The sequence below is a fragment of the Daldinia caldariorum genome (genome assembly GCF_022478825.1).
Source record: "Daldinia caldariorum strain CBS 122874 unplaced genomic scaffold F4812scaffold_1, whole genome shotgun sequence".
Classification (NCBI taxonomy): Eukaryota; Fungi; Ascomycota; class Sordariomycetes; order Xylariales; family Hypoxylaceae; genus Daldinia; species Daldinia caldariorum.
The window spans coordinates 2,453,471-2,479,619 of NW_025953037.1; the positions used below are offsets into that span (position 1 = coordinate 2,453,471).

General features: G+C 17.4%; 1 protein-coding gene across 1 annotated transcript; it reads right to left on the reverse strand.

Annotated features, from left to right (window-relative positions):
• Positions 1–24,638: 24,638 nt before the first annotated feature.
• F4812DRAFT_454633 (actin patches distal protein) lies at positions 24,639–25,764 on the reverse strand (the record flags this gene model as incomplete). The annotated part of the gene is made up of 2 exons (XM_047936676.1): positions 24,639–25,391; positions 25,450–25,764. The coding sequence occupies 2 exons, from the start codon at positions 25,762–25,764 to the stop codon at positions 24,639–24,641; spliced, it is 1,068 nt and encodes a 355-aa protein (XP_047795129.1).
• Positions 25,765–26,149: the final 385 nt, after the last annotated feature.

Genomic DNA, 26,149 nt, shown 5'->3' on the forward strand with positions numbered 1-26,149 from the left:
TTAAAATTATTTAAATATTTTACTTATTTTTAAACCTTAAATCTTAATTTTTAAGTAATTATAAATATATAAAAATTATTATAATTAAAAAAAAATTATAATAAGTTTTTTAATTCCGTTAAATTAGTGTTTCTATTTTTCGAACGTTATTATTATAATAAATAATTCTTTATTATAAATTTAATATTATACTTAAAGTTTTTTTAAAAATCTTAAATAAATATGCTATTAAGTATTATATTTTATTATTTTTAAGTTATTTTAACACTATACTTATAATTGTATTAAATCTATTTATATGGATTTATTTTAGCTAATTTAGCTTAAATAATTACATTACTAGATTATTTATAATGGTTTTTTATATTTCTTTAAAAGTTTAATTTACTTTTTAAATTTATTAAAAGGTTTTTTCTTTTTTTTATATAGTAATTATAATAGGATTTATAATTTTACTAAAATCTTTTATTAGCTGTTTGTTATAATTAATAAAGTTATGGAATTATTATATAATAATAATATTATTTAGCGTTAGTTAATCTCGTATTATTACTATTTTTGAATTTTGTATTTTAATTTGCTTAAGTATAATGGTATACTTTAAGTAATTAATCTTTTATATATAAAATTTACTTTTTTTTAAGTTTATTAATAAGTTGGTTTTATTTAAAGTTTTTAATATTTTATTTACGTGTTTTTCGTATTAGTTAAAGGTTTTAAAAAAAATTAGGATATTATCCAAGTAAATAAAAATTATTTCTTTTAGAAATTTCTGTAATATAATTTCAATTATTTTTTAAAATGTTACTAACATATTTATAAGTTCAAACGGCATAATTAAGCATTTATAATAACTAAAAGGGGTTTATATTATTATTTTTTATTTATTTCCTTTAGTTATTTAAATTAGGTAAAAGGCTTTTTTAAAGTTTAATACTGTAAACTATTTTATATTCCTTATTATTTCTATTAAACCGTTAATATTAAATAAAGGGTAGCTATTTTATTTAATAATGGAATTGAGATATTAATAGTTATATATATTTTAATATATTATGTTTTTATTATTATTAAGTCTTAATATCTTATTTTTATTTTTCTTAAATATTAAAAAGATTGGACTATTTATTAATGAATTTGATTTTTATATATATCCTTTCTTAAGCTTTTATTTGTTACGAACTAACAGCACAAGAACCATACCTTATGAGGAAGTGAGGTTCCTAAAACGTACGATTAAACGGCTAAACCTTGAATAATTTAATAAAAGGTAATAATCTTATTAATCTTATTAATCTCGTTAATCTTAGCAAGATTAATAAGATTATTAAAATTATAATAACTTTAGAATAAAAGATAAAAAAAGCTTATAAATATTTAAAACCATTATATATTTAAATATTTATTTATATTTTTTTAATTATTAATTTAAATCTTATATTTAACTTATATAAGGGAAAAGACTTTAAGCCTTTTTAATAAACATTTTTAACATTTTATTAATATTTAACTTATATTATTATTATTTATTTAAAATTAAAACCCCTATTATTATATTTTAATGGATTTAAGTATAAGTTCGTCATATTTTAATAACTCTTTAATTAATATTATTACCAGTTAAATATGGTATAAGTATTAATTTAAATAACAATATCCCTTTATTTATTTAAATTAATTATAACTTATTTATCTTAAAATATTTATTAAATAAATCCCTTAAAAATTAACTTTTAATAAAAATTAATTAAATAAAATAACGTAATAAATCTAATATATTATCTTTTAATTATGTGTTAAAACTTATTAATAATATAATTCTAATAGAAATTAAGTCCTAAACTAAATTAATTAAGGAAGAAGTAAAAGAAATTATTAAAATTATTAATAAGGAAAAAAAAAACCCTAACTTAAAGAAAATAAATTAATTTTTTAAGGAAAGGATTTAAAGAAATATATAAGGCTTATAAAATATTTAAAAATAAGTTTAAGGCTTTTAAAGAAGAATTAGCTTAATTTAAGGCTAAAAAAGATAAAAACCTTAATAATAACTTTAATAAGGACTTTAATAAAAGCCTTAACTTATGATTTATAAGATAAGAACCTACAGTTTTATTATTATTTAATAAAAGATTTAGACCCTTTTTATTACCTAAGTACAATAATATTATTAATATAAAAGCCTAATTTAGTACAATTAAGTTTTACTTAACTTTCTTTCGAATTAATTTTAATAAAGATAAATATAAAGTTCTGATAGTATATTAATATCTTAAAGATAATACTTTTAAATAGCTTTAACCTATTATAAATAATTATTTTAACAAAACTTAAGAAGAGATAAAAAAGTTTAAATATATCTTTAGTAAATATTCCAATTTTGAAAATAGGATAAAATTAATATTTAGAAATTTATTCAAAAAGGAGGACGTTTGCAGGGTTATTTGGAACTTTAAATAAATTAAAAGAGCCTTAAAATACGTTATTAAATTTAAGCAATTAGTAATAATTACTTAACTCCTTAAAAATGCTTAATTTAATTATTTCTACAAAGGATTAATTATATAAATTAAAGATAAAATTTTTATGGAAAAGAGATTTAAATATATTAATAAATATATTAAACATGTTATTATTTATAATAAAAGGTCGTATAAAAGATTTTAGGAAAAAAAGATTAAAAAGCTTATTTTTATTTATATTAAAAAAGAAATTAAAGAAATTAACTTTAATATAATTAAAATAGAAAAACTTAAAAAAGATATAATTAAAATTAAATATTATAATTATAATAAAATAAGCTATATATTTAAAAATTATAAAACATTTTATAAATAATTAAAAATATTAAAAGGATAATCCGAACCTTAAGTTATAAGAGTAATATCCTTAAAAGCGTTTAATATTTAAATCTTTTAAATTATTTAAAATATTAAGAATTACGTTATTATTAATAACTATTATTTTTAAGAAAATATTTATAAGTGTAATTAATAAAACTGTTTACGTTATTTTAATAAAAAAAAACGGATAAAAGATTAGTTTATATTTTAATAGTATTTATTATTTATTAAAATCGAAAGGAGCTGGGATATAAATGAGAACTGTTTATAGGAAATGCCAAATTATATTAAAAGATAGTATAACCACGAACCAAAAGCATAAATACCTTCGAAAATTATTAAAAACAATTTAAAGAAAAAGCTTTAAAATATAATTAAAATAAATAATTATAATAAAGACAAATTTTATAAGATTATAAAACTTATAAATAAATGGAAAATTGTAATAAAATAATAAAAGAATAAATAGCCTTTTTATAAATTAAATAAAATAAAATAATAAGTAATAAATTAATAAATATATAATAATAATATTATAAATATAAATTAAAAATAATTAATTAAAAATAACTATATTTATATTTAAAAATAAATTGTTAAAAAAGAAAAAAAATAAAATAAAAAGTTTTATATATTTTTAATAAATTAGGTAACTTTAATCCCTTCTATTACAGCCCCCGTCCAACTGTAGAAATTAAAGATATAGCATTTTCTAATTATTAGAGAATTATAAAAACAGGAAGTAATATATATAAAAAAAAATCTATTGCAACCACAGTTAATAAATACCTTAAAGCATAAAGAAAGAAAGTATTAACTATTTAAATTAATTTAAAGATTGTAAGAATTAATATTTCAGGAATAATATATACTTTATAAAAAGCCACTAAAATTGAACGCTTTTTGGATATAAATAAATAAATTTTCATTTTCGGTATTAGAAAATCTAATTTAAGATTAAAGATATATGTACATAATTTATAATAAAATTTAAAATATAAAAGGCATTATAAAATATTTTAGATATTATATTCCTATAACTGCTGCTAAATATATAATTTAATTAAAGAAAATACGGGATTTTAGCCTAAGTTGGTTAAAGGATATTTATTTATATATTAACATAAAGATATTGGTAAAGTTTAAATTAAGTTTAAATTAATTTTGCTAAAAAGTATATGAGTAAATAACATAGTCTTTAATATTGCCCTTTTAATAGAAAATAAACTTTAAGCTTACATATATTACGGAAAAACGTGGGAAGATTATAATTAATATAAATATAAGGTATATATAATTTATAAATTTATTATCTTAAGGAAATATATAAAACAATATAAAAATATAAAGGTATTAAATAAGATTTTAATAAAATTTATTAAAAAATAATAAAAGTAGTTTAATAAAAAAAATATAAATAAAGAAAATATCTTATTAAATTTTAATACTGTTTAAGCCATTAATAATCATTTATATGTTATTATGGAATAAAAAGATTAAAAGTTTTAAACGTTAATTAATTATTAAAAGAAAGAATTATTATATTAAAAATTAATAATTAATAAACGATTAATTGGATATAATAAAGGATAAATTAAGCGAAAAATTATAAATTTTCCGGTCCAAATTTAATAAAAGGACTATTTAGTTTCTTTTAATATCATAAACACTTAATATAACATGGTTTTAAAAAAACCCTAATTAAAAGCTAATAACCTAAAGATAAACTAGCAGAAAAACATTATTAAGTAATTATCATCGGAATTAGGTACAGAAGGTTATAAACCTAAGTATTGGAAAAAGGCCAACTTAAATAAACCTAGTACAGCAGCAAAAAGGCACGTATTTGCAGCCTTCGAAAAAGCTTATAAAATAATACCTTTATATATATTATAACTTGCAAAACTAATTAAAAAAATAAAATAACAAAAAATAATAAAAGAAAAAATTAAAATAATATATAATAAATTTATTAATATATTAAAGAAATATTAAAAGAAATACCCGAAATTATTTATTAAAAAATTAAATATAAATATAGGAGTCCTAAATTACGGACCTTATAATTATAAAATAAACCTTAAAAAAAATAGTTATTTAAATTAAATAAGGTATATTTATTAAATGCAGATAAATAAAAGGTATTAATTAAAATTATTGAATAAAAACTTAAAAAAGGATATATATAAAAATCAGATTTACTAATAAAGAACCCAATTTTTTTAATATTTAAGAAAAATAAAAATGGGACACCAAAACTAAATAAAGATAAAAATATAATATATTAGAATATATACGATTATTAGTACCTAAATTCTATTATTAAATAAAATAACTACTTTTTATTTAATATTAATAGCTTAATAGAAATAATAAAAAATATAAAATAATTTATAATATTAAATTTTAAAAAGATATTTTATTTAATTTAAATAATTAAGGAAAACAAATGGAAAATAATAATATAAACCCCTTTTAATTATTATAAATGTTTGATTATGCTATTCGGATTTACAAATGCGCTAATAACATTTTAAGGAATAATTGAAACCGTATTACGGAAATTCTTAAGAAAAACAGTTTTTATCTACTTAAATAATATTTTAATTTTCTTTAAAACCCTTAACTAACATAAAAAATACGTGGATAAAATATTAAAAACTTTAAAAAAGGCTAATTTATTAATAGATTTAAAGAAAAGTAAATTTTATATACAAAAGATTAATTATTTAAGATATATAATTATATTTAAATAAATTAAAATATAAAATTTAAAAATTGTAATAATATAAGATTAATTAATATTAAATAATATTATAACTATATAATAATTCCACGGATTTATTAATTATAGTAAATAGTTAATAAAAAACTTTAATAAAATTATAAACCTTATTATAATTACTATATAAAAAAAAAAGAACCTTTTAATGAACGTTAAAAATAAATAAAGCCTTTAAAAAAATATAAAAAGCTATTATTAACAATTTAATAATAAGATTATTTAAACCAAATCGGTTAAAACAAATTTATATAGATAAATTTAATATAACTATAAGCGCAATCTTAAAATAATTTAAAAATAATAAAATATAGCATTTAATGATATACTTATTTAAAACATTTAAAAAAGCTTAAATAAAATATCAAACCTATAATAAGGAATTATTTACTATTATAATAGCATTTAAAGAATAGAAATATTAGTTTAACAAAATTAAAGAACTTATTACTGTACTATTAAACCATAATAACTTTAAAATGTTAATAATTACTTAAAAATTAAAACTTAAGGTCCAAAAATAAATAAAATATTTTAATAATTTTAACTTTAAGATAATTTACGTCGCAAGAAAAGCAAATATACAAATAAATATATTTAATAAACTTAATAGCATTAACATAAAAAATATAATAAAAAAAAAGTAGTACTTATATTAAATAAATAAAGGACACTTGTTTTATTAACGTTATATTTTATAAAAAAAGATAATATATAAATAATATATATTAAAGAAATACTACTAATAGAAGAACTACTTACAGACATTAAAACAAGAAAAGGCGTAATTACATACTTAAGTAAAATATACGTACTAAAAACCTTATAACATAAGTTTGTTAAAAAATATTATAAATATCCATTACATAAATACTAAAGAATCTTTCAAATTATATAATAAATTACTAAAAATTATAACTTTTTAAATTTACTTAAGGTAATTAAAGAAGTAATTAATAACTGTAATATATATAATAAAATAAAAGCAGTTAAATATAAGCTATATAAACTTACATAACCCACGGAAATTCCGAATAAAGTTTGGAAAATTATCGCATAAAATTTCATTACTAAATTACCACCATTAAAAAAACTGATAATTAATATATTATATAATAATATATGGGTAATAATTAATAAATTAATTAAATACAGATATTTTATATTATATAAAGAATTTAATATAGTAAAAGATTTAATTTACACGTTTTTTAAATATATAGTTAATAAACACGGATTACTAAAATGCATTATCTTAAATAAAAATAAATTATTTATATCTAAATTTTAAACTAACTTAATAACAAAAATGGGTATAAAATAAAAACTGTTAATAGTATATTATTTATAATTAAATAAATAAATGGAACGTTTAAACTAAACATTAAAATAATATTTATATATATATATTAATAAAATGTAAAATAATTAAGTAAAATTATTACCATAAATAAAAATTACATATAATAATTTTATAAATAAAGATATAAAAATATCCTCATTTAAAACAAATATTAGATATAATTTCTTTATTATAAAATTAATTAATATAAAAGAAACATTTATACTTAAGGCAAAAGTTATAATAGAATAAGTTATTATAATATAAAAATATCTAATAAATAAGCTTAAATTCTTATAAATAAAAATAAAGAAATATAATAATTAATATAAAATTAAGGAACTAATCTTTAAAAAAAGAAATAAAGTTTATTTATTATAATGAAATATTAAAATTAAAAGATTAAATAATAAATTAAATTATAAAAAATTTAAACTTTTTAAAATTAAAAAAGTTATTTTAAAAATTAATTATAAATTATTATTATTAATAAAAACAAAATTATATTTAATATTTTATATTTTTTTATTAAAAAAAGTATTTAAAAATGCGCTAGTATAAATTACTTTAAATATTAAAGTTAATTAAAAATATAAAGTTAAAAAAATATTAAACTTTAAACAATTTAAGAATTAAATTAAATATTTAATTAAATAAAAGAATTATTTATTAAAAGAAAATATTTAAAAATTAATTAAGTATTTTAAAAACGCTTAAGAACTTATAAAAATATTTTACCAGGAAAATCTTAATTGCTTATAAATAATAACAAATTTATCCTTAAATTAAAATTATCTTAAAAGGCAATAGCCCCGCCGGGGTTATCCCTAGAAGAATTAAGCAGTACGGACGGACCAGCCTAATTAAAGGCATTTTAACTCTTACCCTCTTCTTTTTCCTTTTCCTTATAATTTAACTCTTTTTTATATTAAAGAATAATAAGGGCCTTTCCTTTTGCAACATCTTCCTTATAACAAATTTTCCTAAAATAGGTAAAATAACGGAAAATATTTTTTTAACTTTTTTTTACCTGCTTAAAATAATCTATTATTTCTTTTCTTAAATAAATAATCTTATCCTTTATTTAATATTACTTATTTTTAAAAGAATTTAACTTTTATTTTAATTTAGTTAGAAAATTTATCTTTAATATATTATAATTAAAATAATAACTTTTTTTAATATAAATGTTATAAAAAAAAAGATTTGGTAAAAAATAATATAAAGGCTTTTTAAAATGGATATAATTAGAATATAATATATATAAAGTTCCGGCCAACTTAATTAAAAAAGCTTAAAATTCTTTATTTTTTTACTAATTAATATAATTCTTACTTTTTACAATAGGTTTTAATATATAATTTAATATTTTAATAAATTAATTAAAAAACTATAAGAAAAAAAGGAAATATTATAAAAAATATATTTATTAAAAAATCTTTAGAAATAAAGAATTTAAAAGAAGGAAAATAATGTTATAAATTAATAGCACAAGAACTATACCTTATAAAAAAATGGGGTTCTTAAAATATACGATTAAATGGTTAAACCTTGGATAATTTAATAAAGGATAATAATCTTATTAATCTTGTTAATTTCGTTAATTTTAATAAAATTAATAAAATTATTAAAATTATAATAATTTTAAGATAAAGAATAAAAAAAGCTTATAAATATTTAAAATTATTATATATTTAAATATTTATTTACGTTTTTTTAATTATTAATTTAAATCTTATATTTAACTTATATAAGGGAAAAAACTTTAAGCTTTTTTAATAAACACTTTTAACGTTTTATTAACATTTAACCTATACCGCTATTATTTACTTAAAATTAAAACCCCTGTTATTACACTTTAACGAACCTAAGTATAAATTCATCACATTATTTAATAATTTTTATTAATACCTTTTATTTATTTATACTTAATAAATATACCTTATTAAGTTTAAATAATTATCCTTTTTTTAATTTAATTTTATTATTGTAAGGTTTATAGTCCGAAACTCTTATATTTATATTTAATTTTTCTATAAATAATTTTAAGTATTTCTTTTAGTATTTTTTAAATATATTAATAAGTTTATTATATATTACTTTAATTTTTCCTTTAATTATTTTTTATTATTTTATTTATTTAATTAGTTTTATTAATTATAATATATATAAAAATATTATTTTATAGGTTTTTTTAAAAGCTGTAAATATATATTTATTTGTTATTATATTAAATTTATTTAAATTAGCTTTTTTTTAATGCTTAAATTTATAACTTTTTGTACTTAATTTTAAAGATAATTATTCGATTATGTTTTTTTACTAATTTATCTTCGGGTTATTAACTTTTAGTTAAGGTTTTTTTAAAATTATATTATACTAGGTATTTATAATATTAAAAGAAATTAATTACTTTTTTTATTAAATTTAAACCGAAAGATTTATGATTTCTCGCTTAATTTATCTTTTATTATATTTAATTAATTATTTATTAATTATTAATCTTTAATATAATAATTCTTTATTTTAGTAATTAATCTAATATTTATTAATTATATTAAGTTATATAATATTTATTAAATATTTATAATTAATAAATGTTTAGAATTTTTAATTATTCCATTTAATAGTAACATATAAGTGGTTATTAACTATTTAAATTATGTTTAAGTTTTTTAAGGTATTTTCTTTTTTTAAACTTTTATTTTTAAATTAATTTTATTATTCTTTAATAAGTTTTAAAAAAGTTTTATTAAGTACTTTTATGTTCTTATATTCTTTTATATATTTTTTTAAAATAATAAATTTATAAATTATATATATTTAATATTAATGTTAATTATAATTTTCTTATATCTTTCTCTAATAAATGTATTCCTTAAGTTTGTTACTAATAAATAATGTAACACTAATACCCACATTATTTATTTAAATATATTTTAAAAGAGTAAGTTTAAATTTAATTTTAACTTTATTAATATCCTTATATTTATATATAAATAAATATCTTTTTACTAATTTAAGTTAAAAACTTATTTTCTTTAGTTAAATTATATATATAATAATGGTTATTGGAATAAGAAATTTAAGATATTTTATTATATTATTTATGTTTTAAATTTTGTTAAGGATTATATATATATATTTTAGGTTTTAGATCGGGCTTTTTAGTTTTAAAAAAAGGAATTTATCTTTCTCTATCCAATAACCATTTTTTAGTAACTTCTTATAAAAAAATATTATTTTTAAGATATTAGTATTAACTGTTTTTAAGTTAGTGTTACGAACCAACAGCACGGGAGACCATACCTTATAGGGAAGCGGGGATCTTGAAACGTACGATCCCGAGAACGGATAAACTACAGGTAAAATGTATTGGAGGGAAGTGATCCTAATAATCCTAATGATCTTGCGGGATCATTAGAATTAATAAGATCATTAGAAATTACGATAACCTTAGAAGATAAGGAAGTTTACAAAATATTTAAAATCATTATATATTTAAATATTTATTTATATTTTTTTAGTTATTAATTTAAATTTTATATTTAATTTATATAAAAGGAAGAACTTTAAACTTTTTTAATAAATATTTTTAATATTTTATTAATATTTGACCTATATTGTTACTATTTATTTAAAATTAAGATCCTTATTATTATATTTTAACGGATTTAAATATAGGTTCGTCATATTTTAATAACTTTTTAATTAATACTATTACTAATTAAATATGGCATAAGCGTTAACAACGATATACCTTTACTTATGTAAATTAATTATAATTTATTTATTTTAAAATATTTTTTAAATAAATTCCTTAAAAACTAACTTTTAAAAAAAGTTAATTAAATAAAATAATTTAATAAATTTAGTATATTATTTTTCAATTACGTATTAAAACTTATTAATAATATGGTTTTAATTGAAATTAAATCTTAAGCTGGATTATTTAAGGAAAAGGTAAAAGAAATTACTAAAATTTTTAATAAGGGGAAAAAGAAAGCCCCGATTAAGGATAAACAGATTAAGATTTTAGGGGAAAAACTTTAAAAAGTATATAATATTTATTAAAAACTTAAAAAAGAAATAAAAACCTTAAAAAAAGAACTCGCCTAATTTAAAATTAAAAAAGGTAAAAACTTTAATAAGGATTTTAATAATAATCTTAATAATAACTTAAATAAGGACCCCAACCTATAACTTATGAAGCAATAAGAGCCTACAGTCCTATTACTAACGGGCCAGGGATTTTAACCTTTATTACCACTTAAGTATAACAGTACCTTAAATATAAAAGCTTAACTTAGCACAATTAAACTTTATTTGGCCTTTTATTAAAATAACCTTATTAAAAATAAATATAAAGTTTTAATTATATATTAACATTTAAAAAGCAGCGCCCTTAAATAATTTTAATTTATTATAAATAATTATCTTAATAATACTTAAAAGAAGATAAAAGAATCCCAATACGTTTTCAATAAATATTTTAATTTCAAAAACAGAATATGGTTAATATTTGGCAATTTATTTAAAAAAGAAAATGCTCGAAAAGTTATTCAAAACTTTAAGCAAATTAAAAAAGCCTCGGAATATGTTATTAAGTTCAAACAACTTGCAGTAATTGCTTAACTCCTTAAAAATGCCTAATTTAACTACTTTTATAAAAGATTAATTATATGGGTTAAAGATAAAATCTTTAAAAAAAAAAGATTTTAATATATTAACAAATATATTAAACGAGCCATTATTTATAATAAAAGGTCGTATAAAAGATTTTAGAAAAAGAAAATTAGAAAGCTTACCTTTACCCGCATTAAGAAAAAAATTAAAAAAATTAACTTTAACATAATTAAAATAGAAAAACTTAAAAAAGATATAATTAAAATTAAATATTACAACTGTAATAAAATAAGCCACATATTTAAGAATTATAAGGCATTTTATAAGTAACTTAAAATATTAGAGGGATAGTCTAAACCTTAAATTGTAAAAGTAATATTTTTAAAAACATTTAATATTTAAGTTTCTTAAATTACCTTAAACATTAAAAATTATATTATTATTAATAATTATTATTTCCAAAAAAATATTTATAAGTACAATAAATAAGATTACTTATATTATTCTAATAATAATAAAAAATAAATAAGAAATTAATTAATATTCTAATTATCCCCGTTAACTATTAAAATAAAAAGGAGATAAAATATTAACAAAAACTGCCTATAGGAAATACCGGACTGTATTAAAAAATAGTATAACCACAAACTAAAACTTAAAACATCTAAAAGAATTATTAAGGAGACTTTAAAAGAAAAGCTTTAGGTAATATCTTTTTAAAACGATTACAATAAAGAAGAATTTTACAAAACTGTAGAACATCTAAAAGAATAGGAAGTTATAATAAGGTAATAAGAATACAAATAACCTTTTTATAAGTCTAACAAAATAGAATAATAAGTTATAAGTTATTAAGTATATAATAATAATATTATAAATCTAAATTAAAAATAATTAATTTCCGAAAACTGTATTCAAATTTAAGAATAAATTATTAAATAAGAAAAAAAATAGGATAAGGAATTTTACATATTTTAAATATAATAAATAACCTCTATTCTATTTATTATATCTTATATTTATCTATAAAAATTAAAAATATAATGTTTTCTAATTATTAAAAGGTTTTAGGAACAAAATGTAATACACGTAAGAAGAGAATTTATTACGAGAAAAGTTAATAAATATCTTAAAAAGCATAAAAAAAAAGTATTAACTACCTAAACTAACTTAAAGACTGTAAGAAACAATATTTTAAGAATTATATATATATTATAAAAGGTTATCAAATATAAATACTTTTTAGATAAGGAAAAATAATTTCCCATCTTTGGGATAAAGAAATCTAACCCGAGACCAAAAATCTATAGATATAATTTTTAATAAAATCTAAAGTATAAGAAATATTAAGAACTGTTATAGATATTATATTTACATAATTATTATTAAATATATAATTTAACCAAAAAAAATACTGGATTTTGGCCTAAATTAATTAAAGGATATTTACTTATATATTAATAAAAGAATATTAATAAAATTTAAATTAAGTTTAAACCAACTTTTTTAAATAATATATAAGTAAATAATATTGTTTTTAACATTACTTTTCTAATAAAAAATAGACCTTAAGCTTACACATATTAGAAAAGAATATAAGAAAATTGCAACAAATATAAATATAAAATATATAAGATTTATAAATCCATTACCCTAAAAAAGTATATAAACTAATATAAAGACCTAAAAATATTTAACAAAACCTTAATAAAATTTATTAAAAAATAATAAAAGTAATTTAATAAAAAAAATATTAATAAAGAAAATATTCTGCTTAATTTTAATACAGTCTAAATTATTAATAACCACCTATATATTATAATAGAATAAAAAGATTAAAAGTTCTAAACATTAATTAATTATAAATATTTAATAAATATTATTAACTTTAATATAATTAATAAATATTTAATTAATTATTAAAAAAAAGAATTACTATATTAAAGATTAACAATTAATAAATAATCTATTAGATATAATAAAGGATGGATTAAGTAAAAAATCATAAATCTCCCGGTCCGGATTTAACAAAAGAACTATTTAATTTCCTTCAATATTATGGATATTTAATACAATATAATTTTAAAAAAACCTTAATTAAAAGCTAATAACCCTAAGATAAATTGACAGAAGAATATTATTAAATAACTATCATCAAAACCAGGTACTCAAGGTTATAAACTTAAATATCGGAAAGAAGCCAACTCAAATAAACCTAATACAGTAGCAAAAAGGCATATATTTACAGCCTTCAAAGAAGCCTATAAGGTAATACCTTTATATATATTATAACCTACAAAATTAATTAAAGAAATAAAATAGTAAAAAACAATAAAAGGAAAAATTAAGATAATATATAATAAACTTACTAACGTACCCAAAAAATATTAAAAGAAATACCTAAAATTATTTGCCGAAAAATTAAATACCAATACAGAAATCCCAAATTACAGACCTTACAATCATAAAATAAACCTTAAAAAAAGATATTTACCTAAATTAAATAAAATATACTTATTAAATACAAACAAATAAAAAGTATTAATAAAAATTATTAAACGAAAACTTAAAAAAGGATATATATAGAAATTAAATTTATTAATAAAAAATCCAATTTTTTTAATACCTAAGAAAAATAAAAATAAAATATTAAGACTAAACAACAATAAAAATATAATATATTAAAATATATATAACTATTAATATTTTAACTCCATTATTAAATAAAATAGTTACTTCTTACTTAATATTAACAGTTTAATAAAAATAATAAGGAACATAAAGTAATTTATAATATTAAACTTTAAAAAAGTATTTTATTTAATTTAAATAACCAAAAGTAATAAATAAAAAATAATAATACGAACCTCTTTTAATCACTATAAATATCTAATCATACCATTTGGACTTACAAATGCGTTAACAATATTCTAAAGAATAATTAAAACTATATTACGGAAATTTCTAAAAAAAACAGTTTTTATCTATCTAAACAATATCCTAATCTTCTTCAATACCTTTAACTAATATAAAAAACATATAAATAAAATATTAAAAACCTTAAATAAAGTTAATTTACTAATAAATCCTGAAAAAAGCAAATTCTATACGTAAAAAATCAATTATTTAAAATATATAATTATACTTAAATAAATTAAAATATAGGATTTAAAAATTGCAACAGTATAAGATTAATTAACGTTAAATAATATTATTACAGTACAATAATTTTATAGATTTACCAACTATAACAGATGACTAATAAAAGATTTTAACAAAATTATGGATTTTATTATGATTATTATATAAAAAAAGGAAGGAACCTTCTAATAAATGCTAAATGTAAATAAAGTTTTTAAAGAAATATAAAAAGCTATTACTAATAATCTAATAATAAAATTACTTAGGCTAAATTAATTAAAATAAATTTATATAAACGGATTAAACGCAGCTATAAATGTAATTTTAAAGTAATTTAAAAATAACAAAATATGACATCTAATGGTATACTTATTTAAAACCTTTAAAAGAGCTTAAACGCAATATTAAATTTATAATAAAAAATTATTTACTATTATTATAATATTTGAAAAATAAAAATATTAGTTTAATGAAATTAAGGAATTAATTATTATACTATTTAACCATAATAACTTTAAGATATTAATAACCACTTAAAAATTAAAACTTAAGGTTTAAAGATAAATAAAATATTTAAATAATTTTAACTTTAAAATAATTTATATTATAAGAAAAGCAAATATATAAATAAACGCACTTAATAAATCTAATGGTGTTAGTACAAAAGATGTAATAAAAGAAAAAATAATACTTATATTAAATGGATAAAAAGTACTTATTTTATTAATATTATATTTTACAGAAAAAAATAATACTTAAATAACACATATTTAAAAGGCATTATTAATAAAAGAATTACCCCCAGATATTCGAATAAGAAAAAAAGTAATTATCTACTTAAGTAAGGTATATATACTAAAGATCTTATAACATAAATTTGTTAAAAAATATTATAAACATCTATTATATAAATATTAAGGAATCTTTTGAATTATGCAATAAATTATAAGAGATTATAACTTCCTAAGTTTACCCGAAGTAGTTAAAGAAGTAATTAACAATTATAATATATATAACAAAATGAAGGTAATTAAATATAAGCCATATAGGCTTATGCAACCCACAGAAATTCCGGACTAAACTTAAAAAACTATTACATAAGATTTCATTATTAAATTACTACTATTAAAAGAATCTATAATTAATATATTATATAATAATATATGGGTAGTAATTAATAGGTTAATGAAATATAAATATTTTATATTATATAAAAAATTTAATACAGTTAAAAATTTAATTTATACGTTTTTTAAATATATAATTAATAAATATAAATTATTAAAATATATTATTTTAAATAAAGATAAACTATTTATATCTAAGTTTTAAATTAGCTTAATAATAAAAATAAGTGTAAAACAGAAATTGTTAATAACATATTACCCACAATTAAACGGATAAATAGAATATTTAAATCAAATGTTAAAACAGTATTTTCGCATATACATTAATAAAATATAAGATAATTAAGTAGAATTATTACCATAAGCAGAAATTGTATATAATAACTTTATAAATAAAAATATAAAAATATCCCTATTTAAAATAAATATTGGTTATAATTTTATTATTACAGAATTAATTAATATAAAAGAAATACTTATCCTTAAGGCAAAAACCATAACAGAATAAATTATTATTATACAAAAGTATTTAATAAATAAATTTAGATTTTTATAAATAAGAATAAAAAAATATAATAATTAATATAGGATTAAAGGATTAATTTTTAAAAGGGGAGATAAGGTTTATTTATTATAACGAAATATTAAAATTAAAAGATTAAATAATAAATTAAATTATAAAAAATTTAAACCTTTTAAAATTAAAAAAGTTATTTTAAAAATCAATTATAAATTATTATTATTAATAAAAATAAAATTATATTTAATATTTTATATTTTCTTATTAAAAAAAGTACCTAAAAATACGTTAATATAAATTACTTTAAACGTTAAAGTTAATTAAAAATATAAAATTGAAAAAGTATTAAACTTTAAACAATTTAAGAATTAGATTAAATATTTAATTAAATAAAAAGATTATTTATTAAAAGAAAATATGTAAGAATTAATTAAATACCTTAAAAACGTTTAAAAGCTTATAAAAGTGTTTCACCGGGAAAATCCTAACTGCCCACAACTAATAACAGATTTATCTTTAAGTTAAAACTATTTTAAAAAATAACGGCCTTATTAGGGTTATTCCCGGAAGAATTAAGTGGCATAGACAAATTAGCCTAATTAAAGGTGTCTTAACCCCTACCCTCTTTTTCCTCCTTTTCTTCACGATCTAACTCCTCCTTACGTTAAAGGATACAAAAAGCTTTACCCTTAACTTTTACCTCTTTAACACGAATTTCCTTAAAACGAAAAATTAGTTATAATAACTCCTTTTAATATTAAAATAGTTTTATAACCTTATTAAATATTTTATCCTTAATCTTATAACGCTTATCCTTATAAAATTTAATTTTTCCCTTTAACTTATTAAAAGAATTTATTTTTAAAATATTATAATCTAAATAATTATATTTATAAGTATAAATATTATAATTAAATAAATTAAAAACGAAAATATAAAAGGATTTACTAAAATACTTATAATTTAAGTATAAAACGAGGGCAATATTAGTTAATTCAATATAAAAAGCATAAAATTCCTTACTTTTTCGTTAATTAATATAATTCTTTTATTTCGGAATAAATTTAAATATATAATTTAATATCTTAGTAAATTAGCGCGAAAAATATAAAAAGAAAAAAAAAACCATATTAAAAATGCGTTTATTAATAAATTTTTAAGGGCAAAAAATTTAAGAAAAAGAAAATAATATTACGAATTAATAATATAAAAGACCATACTTTATAAAAAAGCGGGGATCTTAAAACGTACGATCTTAAGAACAAATAAACTACAAGTAAAATATATTAAAAGAAAATAATCTTAATAATCCTAATAATCTTACAGGATTACTAAAATCAATAAAATCATTAGAAACCACAATAACCTCAGAAAATAAGGAGGTCTATAAGATATTTAAAACCATCATATATTTAAACATTTATTTACATTTCTTTAACTATTAATCTAAATCTTATATCTAACCTATATAAAGAAAAGAACTCCAAACTTTCCTAATAAACATTTTTAACGTTTTATTAATATTTAACCTATATTATTACTGTTTACTTAAAATCAAGACCCCTATTATTACACTTTAACAGACCTAAGTGTAAGTTCGTCATAGTTAGCTTTAATTATTAATATATTTTTTCTTTATTTTTGAAAATAGTTGTTAATAGTAGCTATTATAAACTTTAATTTAATATATGTAATCTTTCGTTTACGTATTCTTTTAATAATTAAGAATTATTATATTTTTAATTTTTATAATTAAATTAAGTTTAAAATTAAAAGAATTAAAACTGTTTAAATATTAATTAAAAATATATAAAATTCTTAATCCTTTTTCTTTTTTTTATTTAATAATTTTTTATTAAATATAAATGATATTATCCTTTTTAAAAAATCTTTAATTAAGGTCTAATAATTAAAAATTATAATTTTTATTATTTATTATTTATAATTATATATTATTTAATTTATAAAAGGGCCACTTATTAACAGTTTAAAATATTATAATATTTTATTTCTTTATCAATTTTAGAATTTAATAAATTTAATTTTTAAAGGATCGCTTTTTTTCTAGATTTTTTTTATAATATGCTTATGTTAATAATATCTAAAATTCTTTATATAAAACGTTTTTAATAGTTTTTTCTAAGAGTTACTTATTAAGTTAATAATTATATTAACTTTTAATACAATTAAAAATATTTTATAAATATTTTTTATTAATATTCCATTTTTTTAATATTAATAAATAAAGGTTATTATTAATTTATAAACTTAAGCCTTTATTTTTTTTTATTATTATTAAAATATTATAAATAGTTTTATTAATTATATTTTATTAAATTAGGTTATTAATAATAATGTTATAAAGTAATATAATTTTTAATATTTTAAACGAACTATATATTAAATATTCTTAATAATATTATTCTTACAATTTTAAGTTTTAATTATCCTTCTAATACTTTTAACTGTTTTTAAAATGCTTTACAATTCTTAAATATATAGCCCATTTTATTACAATTATAATATTTAACTTTAGTTATATTCTTTTTAAGTTTTTCCATCTTAATAGCATTAAGGCTTACTTTTTTAAGTTTTTTTTAAATACAAACGAAAGGGGTTTTTTTAATCCTTTTTTCCTAAAACCTTTTATATAATCTTTTATTATGGATACTTATTTATTTAATATATTTATTAATGTATTTAAGCTTTTTTTCCTTTAAGATTTTATCTTTTACTTATATGGTTAAACCTTTGTAAAAGTAATTAAACTATGCGTTTTTTAAGAGTTAAGTTACTATTATTAAATATTTAAATTTAATAACATATTTTAAAGCTCTTTTAGTCTATTTGAAGTTTCAAATAGCTTTACGAACGTTTTTCTTTTAAGTAAGTTCTTAAATATTAATTATATTCTATTTTTAAAATTCTTATATTTATTAAAAATGTATTTAAATATTTTTAACTTTTTTTACGTTATATTTAAATAATTATTTAAAATAAGTTAGAACTATATAAATACATTTCTTTTAAAATATTAATAAATTACTAAAATCTTATATTTATTTTTATTAAAACTTACCCGAAAAAAAGTTAAATAAAATTTAATTATATTAAGCTAATTTTTAATATTTATAATATTATTATACTTAAATAGTAAAAAAGGTTTAAATTCCTTATTAAATGATAAAAGGATAATGGAGTCCTATTATATTAAACATAAATTAAGCTTATTATTATCTTTTTTTTACTTAACTTTAATTAATTTGTTTTTAAATTTTTTATATGTTTTATATGCTTTTTTTATATTTTTCTTTAATTAAGAGATATTATTTAAGTTATTGTCTTTGTTATTTCCTTTATTATTGCTTTCGTTTTTAATTACTTTTCCTTTTCCTTTGTTAGTAGTTTTAATGGTTTTTTTTACCTTTTCTTTAATCTTGAATGACTTTATTTAAGATTTAATTTCTACTAAGGCTATATTATTTATTAATCTTAAAATATAATTAAAAGGTAATATATTAAGTTAATTACAGTGTTTTACTTGGTTAAATTTTATTAATAATTAAGTTTTAAGGGATTTAAATAAATATTTTAAGATAAATAAGTTATAAATAATTTATATAAATAAAAAAAATATTATTATTAAAGCTAACGCTTATACTATATTTAATTAATAACGGTATTAATTAAAAAGCTATTAAAATGTGATAAACTTGTATTTAAGTCCGTTAAAATGTAGTAATTAAGGTTTTAATTTTAAGTAAATAATAAACAGTATAAATTAAGTGTTAATAAACGTTAAAATGTTTATTAAAAAAGTTTAAAGTTTTTTTCCTTATATAAATTAAATATAAAACTTAAATTAATAATTAAAAAAACATAAATAAATAATTAAATATATAATAGTTTAAATATCCCGTAAACCTCCTTATTTACTTTTTATTTACTTAAAATTATTGTAAATCTTATGGTTTTTAAAGATTTTATAAATCTTATAAAATCCTTAAGATTTATAAGATCCATAAGATCCAATTATCCAAAGTTTAACTAAAAATATTATTAGTTATCCCCGCTTTTATACTTGGTATAATTTCGTTAAGCCGTTAGTTCGTAACACAATATTAATTAAAAAGCTATTAAAATATAAAGAACTTACACTTAAATTTATTAAAATATAATAATTAAAATCTTAATTTTAAATAAATAATAAGTAATATAAGTTAAATATTAATATAATATTAAAAATATTTATTAAAAAAGCTTAAAGTCCTTTTTCTTATATAAATTAAATATAAAATTTAAATTAATAATTAAAGAAATATAAATAAATAATTAAATATATAATAATTTAGATATCTTTATAATTTTTTTTACTTATATATTATCTTATTAAAATCTTATAATTTTTATTATTTTTAAAGATTTTATAAATTTTAATAAAATCCTTAAAATTTATAAAATTTATAAGATTTATAAAATCCATTTATTCGAGGTTTAACCGAAACGTTATTAATTAACACCTTGTTTTTATATTAGGTATAATTTCGTTATTTATTAATTCGTAATAATAAATTATATATTATTTAAAAAAAAATAAAAGGGTATTATTAAAGTTAATGCTTATGTTACACTTAATTAATAACGGTACTAATTAAAAAGCTATTAAAATATAATAAACTTATATTTGGATTTATTAAAATGTAATAATAATAAATTTTAATTTTTAAGTAAATAATAATAATATAAGTTAAATGTTAAAATAAATGTTAAAATATTTATTAAAAAAGCTTAAAATCTTTTTTTTATATAATTAAATATAAAATTTAAATTAATAACTAAAAAAACTTAAATAAATAATTAAATATAAAATAATTTTAAATAAATTTATTAACCTTTTGTTACGAACCAACAGCACGGGAACCATACCTGGTATGGAAGCGGGGGTCCTGAAACGTACGATCGGGAACGGATAAACCTCGGATAACCTGATGGAGGGAAGTGATCTCAGTGATCTTAGTGATCTCACTGAGATCACTAAGATCACTAAGATCACGACAGCCTCAGGGCAAGAAGTATGGAAGGTCTACGGGATATTTAAACCATCATGTATCTAATCATTCATTTACGTTTCCTTAGCTATCAATCTAAGTCTTATATCTAACCCATATAAGGGGAAGGACTCCAAGCCTTCCTGACGAACATTTCAACGTTTATTGACACTTGACCCGTATCGTTTACTGTTTACTTAAAATCAAGACCCCAGTTACTACACTCTAACGGACCTGAGTGTAGGTTCGTCACACCTTTTTATAACTTTTATATAATTTAATTAATTTAATTGATTTAATTGATTTAATTGATTTAATTGATTTAATTGATTTTATTAAATTAATAAAATTACTAAAATTACTATTTTCCATTAGCCATTCCAAGGTTTTGCCGTTTCTGGTCATGTTAATAAAACCCCGCTTTTATACCCAATATGGTTCCTTAAGCTATTAGTTCGTAATAAAAATTAAAAAAAAAAATATTATTAAATTTTTAATTTTAAAATAAATAATTATATATTTATTATAAGAAATTATTAAAATTAATAAATAAATTATTTTTTAAATAAATTAAATTCTTTTTTAATTTAATAATATTATAAAATTATTAAAAAAAAGAAAATAATATATAATAATTAAAATTAAAATTTAACGTTTAAATATTTAAATAATTTTTTACTTGATTAAAAAAGTAAATAATAAAATAATTATATTTAAAAATTAAAAAAAATAATAAATAAATAAAATTTTATTTTTTTATTTATATTATTATAAATTTTAATATTAAATATAATAAATTAGTTAAAGAATAAATGTAATATAATGTTTTATTAAAAATTTTAAAAATACAATTAAATAAATAATTATTTATTATATAAAAAAATTAAATTAACTTTTTATATTTTAATAATAATTTTATTAAATTTAAAAGAAAAATACATATATATTAATAATGTTAAAAATAATATATATTATTATAATATTATAAATAAAAAATTTAAAATAAGTTTTTTTTATAAAAGAAATAATAATAATTTATATATAAATTAAATTTTGATTTAAATAATTATTACGTAATTACTATATTAATATACATTTTTATATATATTATTATTTTTTATAATTATTCTTTTTTTTATAATATATATAATTAAATTATAATATTATAATTTTATTTTTTTAATATAATTTAAACCGTAATTTTAAATAATAAAAAATATAATAAATTAATACTTAATATATATAATATAATAAAATTAATTTATAATATTTATATAATATATTTTTAATTTGTTTTATTTTTTTAATTTAAATTAAAATAATATTAATAATAATATTAATAATTTTAAACTTTTAAAAAAAATAATTATAATAAATGTAAATTTATTATATATTATTATATAATTTATATATTTATATATTTAATTATTTAAATTTTTTATAAATCTTTTATTATTTTTAAATTTATTTTTTTTAATTTAATTATTATTAAATCTTTTTATAATTAATTATAATATTAAATATATTTTTAATAGTATTTTTATTATTATAATGAAAAAATTAATTAAAATATATTTATATTTTTATTTTAAAAAATATAATAATAAATATTTAAAAATATTTAAAAATTATAAAAATTATAAAAATTATAAAAATTATAAAAATTATAAAAATTATAAAAATTATAAAAATTATAAAAATTTTAAATATATAATTTATAATATAATAAATTTAAAATTATATTTAATTTTAAATTAAAAAAATATTTATTTATAAAAATATATTTAAAATTAATAAAATAAAATAAATTATAAAATTAATTAAATAAAAAAATAAATATATATTTTATATATTTATTTAAAATAAATTTAATAAAAATAATAATTAATAATAATTAAATAATTTTTTTATAAAAAAGAAATTAATATAATTTTATTATTGGAATATATATATATAAATATAACTTAATTAATAATAACTTTAAAAAAATTATTTATAAAATTATTAAATAATTTATTTTATAATTATTTATTAAAGTTTTTAAATTTTAATATTTACGTATTTATATATATAAAAATTATTTATATAATATATATATATATATATACATTATATTTTTAAATAATTATAAATTAATTAAAATTTTATAAAAATATAAAAACGTTTATTAAAAAGCTTTTAAAAATAAATATATTTGTTAAAAAATACTTGAAATAAAAAAGTTAAAATTATTTATTTAAAAAGCTTTAAGTTAATATTTAAAATTTATTTATTAAAAAGTTTTTTAAAAAATTATTATTAATAATATTTAATTATAATATTTAAAATTCATCTGTTAAAAAATTTCGAAATTATTATTTAAAAACTTTTAAATTAAAAAAAATTAAAGTTTATTTATTAAAAAATCTTTTAATTATTTCAATCATTTAATAATATTTTATTAATTAATTAATTATATATTTTTTTAAATTAATTCTTTTATTAAACTTTATTAATTATAATATTTATATTAATAAATAAACTTTTTTATTAAATTTATTTATTATTTTTACTTTTTATATAATATATATATATTATAAATAAATTTTATTTATTTAATATTTATTTTAATTTTAAAATATAATTTTTATAAAAAATTAATAAAAAATTAAAAATATTTATTATTATAATTTTTATTATAATTAATATTATAATTTTATTATTTCTTTATATATAAATAAATAATCTTTTTTAATAAATTAATTTAAATTTTTATTTTAATAAATTTATTTTTAATTAATTAATTTTTATATTTAATATATAATAATAAAAGTTTTTTTAAATAAAAAATTATAAATTTTTATTAATATAAATATTTTAATAATATAATTATAAAAATAAATTAAAAAATAAAATATATATATATATATAAAATATAAATTAAATTTAAAATAATAAAATATATTAATTAAAAATAATAATATAAATATAATTAAAATATATTTATAATAATTTTATTTTTTATAAAAAAAATTATTAATATTAAAATAATATTACTTTAATATAATATTTTAATTAAATTTAAATAAAACCATATTTTATTAATATAATTATTAATATAAATTAATAATAATAATCCTTCGATTTTTACTTTAAAAAAACTACGTTAAATTCACATGTTATTTATAACATTAACGTCTTTTCCCATATGTACCTTATAGCTACTTAACCTACCAGCTCATCATCCCCGTGCTCCGATCAAACCCGCCTCTCAGCTGCTTATCAGGCTTGACAACTTTACCCTGCAAGATCGTATACCGGACCAGATTCTCGCAGTCCTCAGGCCTCACCCGCGCCAGCCAGATACACTGCGCGGCACCAACATCCGGCTCCCCTTGCCCCTTCCCTTCCCCCCCATCTTCTTCCGGCGCCGGCACCGGCTTCACGACCTTAACCTGCGGCTCCTGGCCCGGCGGCAGCCTGCCGCGCTCCACCTTGTCTAGGCCGAAGGCGTCGGGGCGGCGGTAGATCAGGACGTTGGCGGAGTACTTGTGGCCGCCGACGTGGTTGACGAAGTAGATGCCGACGCCGCCGGGCCGCTCGTCGTCAAGGTCGCGGTCGAGGCCGAGCGGGCGCAGGTGGCGCTCGAGCTCCTTCTTGATGAGCGGGGCGCTCTGGGCGCAGCGCGCGTCGCGCGTGCGGTGGGAGCACAGGAGGACGACGGCGCGGTGCGGGCACGCGCGCGCCCGCATGTCGCCCACGGCCGAGCGCGACGACGGGATCGTCTTCGGCAGCGCGATCGGGTCCAGCGGGTCCGACGTCGTGGGCGCCCGCGAGATGTACTTGCTGACGAGGGACGGGACGGCCGGGGGCGTCACGTTGTCGATGATGGTGAAGGCGGGGAGCACCAGGATCGACGTGGGTTGCGAGTAATCCGCCTGGTGGGACGGCGTGTGCATGTTGGACGCGGAGAGCATGAGGCGCTGCAACTGCGTTAGTGTTCTTCATATTCACGGGGAAAAAAAGAATGAAAAAACATACCCCATTGCCAGGCTTACTAGCATGTCCAAAGGCCTCCATCACGCTCCCCTTCTCATCCTCGACATCCCTCTTCCAGTCGGACTTACTAGTCGCGACGATGACGTGCGTGCTCCACGGCTTGATGTTACCGTACAGGGGGTGCGACTCCTCGACCTTGAAGTGCCGCGGGTACTTCACGGTGCAGCTGTCGCAGTCGTGCTCGCAGGCCTCGCCGTCGACGTCGGGCCGCGTCTGCGGGAACAGCTCCGTCGCGCGCGCGCTCCCCGTCAGCGCCCGCCGGGCCCCTCCGATAAGCGAGAGCAGACCTGCCGCCATCTTTCCTTTTCTTTCCTTTTCTTTCCTTTTCTTTTTTCTTCTTTTTTTCTTCTTTCACCCTCCTGTTTCTTCCCCTTGATCAATTGGGTCAGCCAACCAATTGGACCGAAGAACTGCGACCCGATAGTAAAAATAAATTATGTGAAGTGCCAAGTGTAATTGCAAAAGCAGGTGTAAGTAAAGCAAAGCTTGGAGACGGAAGATGTGTCTATAAAAAGCTATGGTGGGGCAGGGGTAACCTGCAGCTTGTCTGCTAGTAATATCTTATCTGATCTGAAGATTGTGTTAGTGCTGCAAGCCCAGGTGGGGGGGGACAAGTTTGGGGGAATTGGGTTCTTGGGGGAGGAGTGTGTGCCTGGGAAGGAACCAAACGCAGGGGGTGTAC